Source organism: Balaenoptera musculus, chromosome 3, assembly GCF_009873245.2.
Source record: "Balaenoptera musculus isolate JJ_BM4_2016_0621 chromosome 3, mBalMus1.pri.v3, whole genome shotgun sequence".
In the NCBI taxonomy this organism is placed as follows: domain Eukaryota; kingdom Metazoa; phylum Chordata; class Mammalia; order Artiodactyla; family Balaenopteridae; genus Balaenoptera; species Balaenoptera musculus.
Window position 1 is genome coordinate 30,588,643 of NC_045787.1, and position 10,044 is coordinate 30,598,686.

Below are 10,044 nucleotides of genomic sequence, written 5' to 3' on the forward strand. Positions count from 1 at the left end.
TAGAGGAAAATTTTGTGACTCCTGTTCTACTATGTTACTGCCATATACTCCCCACTTACAAATTAGGAAGTAGTCGAAAGAGGACTTTGATCCTGCCAAGCATGGACTCGGGTACTTGGCCCAGTGCCCTCCAGCTCAGGAAGATCTGAAGATTTAGTCTCGAGACCTTTCTTTATATTCTGACTCTGCTCCCTATTCACTCTGGAGCCTTGGGAAGGAGAATGCCTGCTTTTTCCAATCTCCCACTGCAAAGAACAAAGCACAGATTCATATCTCAATAGGGCAACCCAACATTTGGATTTTTAAAAGTGCTTCTTGGGTGATAACAGATAAGCCAGTTCCAGAAGTTCTAACATCTTTTACGTGAGTTCAGACTGCTCTCAGATTTGTCAGATGGGTACCGATGAAGTAGCTAAAGGATTACCTGGACGACTTCTCACCACCAGAAGCTGGGTGGCAGCTGGGTGCCAGCGGGATTCCCAAGGGGCAGGCCCCAGCTGTGTAATATGAAAAAGCTTCTCTAGAGATTGTGATAGCACAGCCTCACTCAAGGTTAGAAATATCTTGTTTAGACCAGTGGTTCTCAAACTGTGGTCCCCGGACCCACAGCATCAGCATCTCCTGGGAACTTATTAAAAATACAAATTTTAGGCTCCACCCCTGACCTACTGAACCAGAAAAACTCTAGAGGTGGGACCCAGCAATCTGTTAACTGTTTCTCCACGTGATTCTGACGCCTGCTAAGGTCTGAAACCCCTACTCACCATCTGTTCCATGGGGACAGGAGTTTCTCTGGCTTTCCCTTCTTTAATCCCCCCTCTGGTGACTAGCACAAGTGTTCACTAAATGATACGGAATTAACTGGAATTGAAATAGATGAAAGTGAGAGCGGAACTGCAGAGGAGATGAAGGCTTAATTGTGGGGCTTCAGTGGGTCATGCGCTGGGATTGCCGACAGCCAGGGTAGAATGCTGTGTCTTTGCAATTCGAACAAAAGGCATTTCGAAAGGAAATGTCACTTGTCCGACACCACGCTTGCCCCTACCTAGCAGAGCGCGCTCAGCGATGCGGCCCTATGGTTGTTGGGGACTTTGGGGAGCCGAGTGTGTGGTTGAAAGCTGGAGAGAGCAGTTCTCACCACCTCCGTCCCCTCCCCCGGGCCCTGAGGTCAAATGCTGAGCTCTTCACACCCCAGTTTCAGGCTGGCTGCGCAAAGCCATTTTCTTGTGGTTTTCCTGTGGTTAACCTCGCCAAGGCCTCAAGTACTTGATTGTGCCCAGAAAAGGGAACTGAAACAGTAGCTCAGCCGTGGGTGGGAGGCCCAACTTCTCCCTAAACCGCCAGCGAAAACCCAGCTGGACAGGGAAGCTTGATCTGCTTGGGGCCCCCTCACAGCCCCCGCTGGCTCTCACACCCGGCCCTGGGCAGACCCCCAGGCCCCGGGGCACCCTTCTTACAACTCCACGCCATCCCGATGTATTTCTTTTCTTACCATCTCTTTCTCAGGTTTCTGGAAATAGGCCCCGTGTTTTCCTCTTAAGCCTGGAGTTCTGGCTGTGCTCTGCGTAAAGGGCACACCACCGGAGGCAGGCAGACATCTGAACTCTTCCCTGGGCCCCAGGCCCGGCGCGGCTGCTTTGCTGCATTTCCTGCCTCTGGGCAGCTACTCCCCCCAACATTACTCACCCAACACAGAAGTATGGAAGCCCTGCGGGAGGCTGGGCACAGAGAGGAGTCGGAGTGTGGCCACTGGTTTGAAATTGTCAGCATACAGAGAGTCAGCTGCGGGTCTCGTGTTAGAGGTTACTGGATTCCTGGGCCCATACCCAGAGGTGCTGGTGGAGGAAGTCCCGCTGAGCGCCAGATCCTCATTGGAAGCCATCAGGAACCACCACGCCCTGAGAAACAGGGTCTGAAGTGGTCACAAGCATGGGCTTCGGAGTCAGACGTGCCGGATTCCCACGGCCACGTGATCTCCTGCAAGTTACCCGACCTCCGTAAAAGGAAACGGTTAGTCATGAGGACTGAATGAGTTAATTCATAGAAAGGGCTTAGTGCAGGGCCTGGCATATCTAGTTATTAGTGATAATGAGTACCCCTGATCGGGTGTTTTCTATGTTCTAAAAACTCTGATCGCTAACATATGTCAGGAAGTTGGCACAATATATCTACTAAATAAAATTTAGCTATTATTATTGTTATTGTTGTTATTAATCTGAATAAGGCCCTGCCCTCAAGCAGCTTACATCAGTGGAACCTAGAGAGTGAACTGATTGATTGGGTAGATGAACCGTTTTTGAGGTTTTGGTGTTTGATCCAGGTCCAAAGCAAACAGTAGGAAACCTAAGATAATACAATATAATCTCAGCTTTCTTCACCTGAATGCTGGTCCTTTTGCTAATTTAGTGCTCAAAGCACTTCAGCCAGAGAATAAGGAAAAACAGTGGAATTATAAAAAAAAATTATGTATGGTTTTGGTGCAAGGTTAAGTAAAAGAAAGGGAATCGAAGTGCTCAGCAAAGAGTGTGGTTTTTGCTGTTTGTTTTGTTTCATTTTGTTTTATGATTATGTTTAGGGCATGAAACCAGGTGTGTGAATATCACTTTATGGGCGATCTTTCCCACTAATTTTCCATGTGACCTTGATAACATTTTCATGCAGCAGAGAAAGGAAAGCAGTCTGACATTAGCAAAGTACCCTGTGCTATACTTTAAAGGAGGCCTAAGTATAAGTACCACCATAAGGACCCCACCTGATGGCATTTCCTGGTGGCCCACCTTGGTGCTCTGCCTCCTAGCCTTTCGTGAGCACCAAATTGAGTAGGTACACTTGGATCAGGATAACCGATTCACACGAACCGGATACACAGGACATTGATTGATAGAGAAACCAGGCGTGCATTTATTCATTTATTCGTTCATTCACATGTTTTTACCTTTTTAAAAAAATTGAGGTATAACTAAGTGAAGTGAGTCAGAGAAAGACAAATATTATATGATATCACTCATATGTGGAATCTAAAAAAAATGTGATGCAAACGAACTTATCTACAAAACAGAAGCACACTCACAGACATAGAAAACAAATTTATGGTTACCGAAGGGGAAGGGGGTTGGGAGGGATAAATTAGGAGTTTGGGATTAACAGATACACAGTTCTATATATAAAATGAACAACAGGGTCCTACTGTATAGCACAGGGAACTATATTCAGTATCTTGTAATAACCTATAATGGAAAAGAATCTGAAAAAGCATATACATAGACTGGTGTACACTTCCCTGTACACCAGAAACTAACTCAACGTTGTAATTCAACTATAGTTCAATTTTTAAAAAATTGAGGTATAATTTACATAAAGTGCAAAATACTAGGTGTACAGCTCAATACATTTTTAAACATGTAAACACCTGTGTAACCACCACCCAGAACAAGGTATAAAACATTTCTCCACCCACACCCAGGAAGGCTCCCTCATGCCCTCTCCCAACGAAGGCAGCCACTATTCTTGGTCATTTATTATTTAAAAGAAAGAGAAGTTCCAGGGTGATGTATCAGGTGTCTGGGGGAGCAGGAGGTTATTCGGAGGGTCTGAAATCAGAGAGAGTCGAGGGGGGTTGGAGAGTCAGGCCAGAGATGTGCCAGCTGGGCCACACCACCACCTGCAGTGATGGCTGAATTCCTGTCTGCTGGGTTCAGCGTTTGCTCCCTTGAATACAATCTGGCTCATTGCATGAACAAGCATGTTATCAGGCTGGAGAACAGGAGAAGAAGGCCCGTCCTTTGTCCGAACACAACTGAAAAGGTTTCCATTCACTGGATTACAATCACATTCCAGTCTAGTGCCACTGCAGCTATACCCAAGTCACCTTGATTCTGAGACCTGGGTGTTTCTGGACGTTCTGGTTACATATTTACAGCCTGTTGGTTTACTCTCACACATGACTACTCTTCCAGGAGAGGCTTGATAAGTTTATCTCTTGGCGGCAACTTTCTCCTATTGCTAGTTCCCCCAGGTTGTATTGTTTGACGCTATATCCAAGCTGCATTAAGTACTGCATATATTGGGGGTGGTGGGATTATTTGTTTGGCTCCTACTATGTGCTGTGCTCTTTACATATGTTATCTTACTGAATCTTCCCTAAGATCCTTCAGGGAAGGTATTATTACCCCATTTCACAGATTAGAAAATTTAGCCTCAGAGAAACGAAGCAAATTGCCCAAGATCACAGAACTAGTAATTGGCGAGACTGGGAATTGAGGCAGATTCATCTAATCCAAGTGTCTAGGCTCTTTCTATCACCCCTTTCTGCCTCTCATAAAAGCCCACATAGTAATTCAGCCCCAGTAATTCAGCTGGTTGGTTTCTGCCAACCAGCTCTCAGCCCTGCCTTATACTCATTCATTTCTTCAACAAGCATTTGGCCACTAAATAATGAAATCTGAAAATTCCACCTCCAGGCTGCTTCATACAAGGAGACACTTGATGTGGGAAAATTCATTAGAAAACAGTGGATTTTTCTGGGTCAGAGCAACAGCTTTGTCTCAGAGTTTGTCAAGTCACCCAAGTTCTATTCTTGGTTAAATGTCGCTGGGCTGTGTGACTTCTTTGAGGCTCCAGTATTAAAGAAAGGACCCATAGTGCTTTCCCTGGGGAAAGCCAAAGCTTTCTATTCTTGCTCTTTTCTTATACTGAGTGCATGCAAGAGCTCAGTGACTAATGCGGGTTTCCTCTCAATATTCCTATTTCTTGGCCAACGAGCTAAAGGAGAGACATGTCCTCTTACAAGATGAGAAGAGGGTTGTCCAGGTGGAATACATTTTCCTTCAAAAGCATGATTACATAGGCTTTATTATTTTATCAAGGGGAGGTCTAGGCAGCTGGTCCAGTGCCCGGCCTAGAATAGTCACTCACCAAATATTTGTTGTATTGAATTAAATTAGAATAATTGAATGAACAGTGGACTAAGAGGGTTATTTCTCTCTGGTAAACAACATATGCATGTCTTCTGATCCCCTTAGCATATCACAGTATCTGGCAACTGAAATAGGAAATAGAAAGCTACCGAGTAAAATGTGGCAGGGTGGGAGGCAGGTAAGACACCAAGTTCAAGTCCTATACGTTAGCTTTGAGATTTTAGGCAACTTCCCATAAATTCTTTGGGGCTCAGCTTGCTCTGCAATGTTTTGTTCTGTTTTGTTTTTTGAAAAGTAAAAACACATGTATTAGTTTCTGAGGACTGCCATAACAAATTACCACAAATTGGGTGACTTAAAACAATAGAAATGTATTCTCGCACAGTTCTGGAGGCGAGAATTTCAACCTGGAGTTGTTGGCAGGGTGGCTTCCTTCTGGGGGCTCTGAGGCAGTCTGTTCTATGACTCTCCCCCAGGTTCTGATGGTTGCTGGCAATCCTTGGTGTTCCTTGGCTTATAGATGCATCGTTCCAGTCCCATCTTCATGTGGCGTTCTTCTCTGTATGTCTTTGTCTCTGTGTCCAAATTTCCCCTTTTTATAAGGACACTGGTCATATTGGATTTAGGGCCTCCCTAACCCCATATGACTTCCTCCCTAACCCCATACAACCCCCATATAACCCCTCTTAACTAATTACATACGCAAAGACCTTGTTTCCAAATAGGGTCACATTTTGAGATTCTGGGTGGACATTAATTTTGGGGGGATACTATTCAACCTAGTATTGATACACCACATTACAAACAATAAAGCCCTTTTGTTCCTTATACTCTAATACTGTACATAGAGCCTAAAATAAATCAACCTTGAGGACATTGTGCTAAGTGAAAAAAGCCAGTTACAAAGAGACAAACACTGTATGACCCTACTTATACAAGGTACCTAGGGCAGTCAAATTCATAGAAACAGAAAGTAGAATGGTGGTTGCCAAGGGCTGGGGGAGGGCAAAATGGGAAGTTGTTTAATGGGTAGAGGGTTTCAGTTTTATAAGATGAAAAAGTTCTGGAATTGGTTGCATAGCAATGTGAATATACTTAACACTACTGAACTGTACACTTAAAAATAGTTAAGACTGTAAACTTTACCACAATTAAAAATAAAAAACCAGTTTTGTTCACTCATGGCCTAATCTGGGGACCTAGTGTCTTTATAACATTGTTTTGTTTTGTGTTAAAGAGACTACATCCTGAGCTCCAAAGAACTTTCTCAGTGAGAATCATTTGTGAACGACCATCGGTCTGTACATCAGTGTTTTATTCTGTTCTCTGTCTTGTTCTTCTCCGACGCCTTTAGCTATAACCTGGGCAGTGGTGTAGCATCCATCATGGTGAACGGTTCATTCAATGACGGTCGGTGGCACCGAGTCAAGGCTGTTCGGTGAGTACCTGCCACAGTGTGAGACAGAGCTGATGGGATGTGCTCTCCAATTCCCTTTAGTCCCATTTCCTGTTCCCCATCCTGGCCTGGCATCCAAGTATCCTTGATCCGGGTCATTAGGGCATCTCGGTACCAACTCCCACCTGTGCCCTTTACTAACACTAGCAGGCCAGAGAGGCTGAACTCCCAAATCTTCACTCATTAGAGATCTTCTAGAGAAAGAATGTCGATGGCTAAACTTGAAGAAGCCCTCACCTTCCAGGGAGATCTAGATATCTCTAGTGAGATAAGATTTCAGGGCAGGTGGACTTTGAGGAGATCCCAGAATGCTGGGAGCCAGGTCTATACCCCACAGTAAGAAGAATAGGAAATCCAGGTATTCCCCCAAGGCAATTACTGAGCCAGATCACAGCACAGTCAACAAAAGCCATCCAGCACACAGGGCTTCCAGTCTGTTTCTTGGCGCTCAACACTTATCTGTGTGGCAGTCGGGGATCACTAGGCATTTGAGAAAAGTTTCCAGTATGAAAGATGGATATCAGAACAAATAGATATAACAAAGCAACTTGGAGGAAACAGAGACTATGAATGAAAACAATGATGAAAACATTAATATCATCAGTGAGATAAGAGAGGCTATTAACCCAAGAAACAAGAAGTGATTGCTATAAAAAAGGAACATTAAAAGACCAATAAAGAACTCGTTAAAAAAAAGAGGAAGAAAAGAAGGAGAAGGAGGAGAAGTGTGGCTGCTTTTTGAAAACCACCTTAAAAAACTGCAAAGCCCTTGCCACAGATGAACACCTCCATGTCACTGTCCTCAGAGTCACTTTGGGGTGACTCTCTGGGTCCTTTAGAAACCTCAAAGCCATTCTTCGTCCTCCCTGAGAGTAATCTTCTACCAACAAAGACTACTGCATTGGCTTCCCATTGTGCTTAGAATAACATCCACACTCACCATGCGTCACCATGTCACCACCACCCCTCCTGTTAAAGTTCTTCCCTGGTTCCCTCTCACCTTCAGGATAAATTCTAACTAAGCTCCTTATGCCCTTCACCATCTGCTTCTGGCTTCATCTTTTACTATTCTGTTCCCACCTCTAGAATTCTGTATGCTCAGTCTGTACCAACCCCCATGTCCTTTCTCTCTTTGTCGTTGCCACTTCCTGTCTGCATTAGCCTTCTCCTTCACCTGACCCACCCAGCCTTCAAAACGCATCTCAGAATCTTTTTTTCAGAAGCTTTCCCTGGGCTTCTGTTGTCATCCCGGCCATTCTTCTACCATAGAGTGGTGACACTGTGGCATCACCGGCAATTTGATTTTTTGTTTGTCTTAGGAATTTCGGTGGTTTTTTGTTTGTTTGTTTTTGTTTGTTTCATTTTGGCAGCTCCATCATTTAGTATAGTGCCTGGTGCTTAGTAAGGATTTCAATAATACATTTGTATTAAAATGAATGCATGATTGAATTAGTGAATGAAGCTCCAAAAACTGGTGGCGGTTTTTACAGGGATGGCCAATCAGGAAAGATAACTGTGGATGACTATGGGGCCAGAACAGGCAAGTCACCTGGCGTGATGAGGCAGCTCAACATCAATGGAGCACTGTATGTGGGTAAGTGACCTTGACCTTTGACGAAACCTAAATTATGCCAGTGCATTTTCTTCTTAACCTTCCGTTTGTCATGCTGGGGCTTCCCAAAGCTGTGTACTTCACTGGATCAGTCAAATACTTGGAAATCAGGAAGCTCTCCAGATATTCCATTCTTCCATTTTCTGAACTTCTGACTCATGGCTGAGGGGTCAGGAAGCACTTAGATGCTTTTGTGCTGTGGACTGATCCACCAGGAAAACCCTGCTTTTCTTGTTTATAGAACAGGAACCTGCTAAATATAGCTCCTTGAATTCTCCCTGAGGAAGGAGGATCTGTCTTTCCGGCCCCCTCAGAGTTAGAATGAGTGGTATTTTTGTAAATAGCTTAGAACCCACTAACGCTGACACATCAACATGAAAAGATACCTCTATCTGTACGATATTTCCTAAAAGTGAACTTAATCGAAAGCATTCAACATCAGTGTATTTCTCTTGGTTTAAGATAACATCACCTCTTACCACACATACTACATTTTGTTGACATTATACATTTCAAAATTTACCAGGTACTATTTGGTTTTAAGTGGTCAACTAGGTCAGAAATCACTTATGAGTTGGATACTTATAGACTCCGATTGTGTATCAAATTGATCCAAGTCAGCTTGTTCCTTCAAGGATAATTATAAATTAGACAGCTGTGATGTCCTGAGTTCTAGGTACCGCAGCCTCACCTATCTTATCAGCTGAGGGACGCCTTGGTCAGTAGACACTCAGGCATACTGAAGAGACATCCTTCCCTTTGACACACGTCATCTTCCTTTGGCTTCCTGGCAGGTGGAATGAAGGAAATTGCTCTGCACACTAACAGGCAGTACATGCGAGGCCTCGTGGGCTGCATTTCTCATTTCACCCTGTCCACCGATTACCACATTTCCCTCGTGGAAGACGCCGTGGATGGGAAAAACATCAACACTTGTGGAGCCAAGTAACAGCAGTTGGCTCTGCCCAAGGGACAAAACCTTCTATCCTGAGAATCCCGGGGGCCCCAAGATCTTGCCTGACACTACACACAGAGGCACGGGGACCAGGTGTGTTTCCTCTCATCAAGGAGCAAGTACACCCTGATGGGAAACTAGGACCGAGACAAGAGTCCCTGGGTGGCCTTTCCTGCTGACATCCTGTGGGCCAAACCCAACGGAATGCTCTGTGTAGGAAGCGTCGGACTTTGTCCATTGAATGTGTAGTGGCCGCCAGAGATCACACATCACGGCGAATTTCCGAGCCTGTCTGCTGTAGCTCAATGACTGTGTTGTGATTCATAGTTTGTAAGAAAAAAAAAAAAAAAAGAAAGAAAGGAAAAAAAAAAAGAGAGAGAGAGACCCAAAGGGCAGTATTAAAATACTTCTCTCCTCCCCTGACTCTTGACACTCTTACTGACAGCAGAATGACTGTAAGACATTGAACCTCAAATTTCTCTACTTTGGTCCATGAATTACTAGGATTAACCCCTTCCCCTCCTCACTGGCTGGTTCATTGTGCCCTGACTATGAAAATAAGGATTAAGGGAGACTAGAGATAGAATCATAATTATAAAGCTGCCCCCCCGAAAGTTTACCTTTAATGAGAAATCCGTACTTTTTATAATGCAAATCTAAGAAAATGGGCGCCATGACTTTGTAGCTGTCCTTTTGTATGTGTATATTTTTATAGCTACAGATTGTCCATACAGTATACTTTTGCAAGTTTGGGTGGACAGCCCTGAATTCTTTGCACACTTCCTAAGAATTTTCTCCCAAAGGAGACTTGTCTGGGCCCTTTGTGGCATCAGCAGAGCAGGGTAGGTAACTTGGGGTGGGCACTTCGGGGAGCTGACGGTTCTCTCTCGGTAAATGGTGACTCAAGGAGGTGACTGTGAAGCTTCCAGAATAAGCAGATGGAAAGGCACATGTGTTACTGAGGTGGGTCACTGTCATTCTGGTTCTAAGTGGGGGGGTGTCTGTAGTGAACTTGAATAAAGAAGATGAAGAAGGCTACAGCACGTTCATTTAGTCGTTCGTTCACCTGTGGAGGGGTTACTGATCCCTCCCGAGGCAGTGTCTA

The 10,044-nt window shown here is 44.5% G+C and overlaps 1 protein-coding gene across 1 annotated transcript in view; it reads left to right on the forward strand.

Annotated features, from left to right (window-relative positions):
- Positions 1-9,271, forward strand: part of EGFLAM (EGF like, fibronectin type III and laminin G domains) — a 164,741-nt gene extending 155,470 nt beyond the window's left edge. The window contains exons 21-23 of the mRNA XM_036849240.1: positions 6,271-6,354; positions 7,863-7,966; positions 8,779-9,271. Of these exons, the coding sequence (XP_036705135.1) occupies positions 6,271-6,354; positions 7,863-7,966; positions 8,779-8,933 (343 nt within the window). The 3' untranslated portion in view covers positions 8,934-9,271. The remainder of the gene's footprint in view (positions 1-6,270; positions 6,355-7,862; positions 7,967-8,778) is intronic.
- The last annotated feature ends 773 nt before the right edge of the window (positions 9,272-10,044 follow it).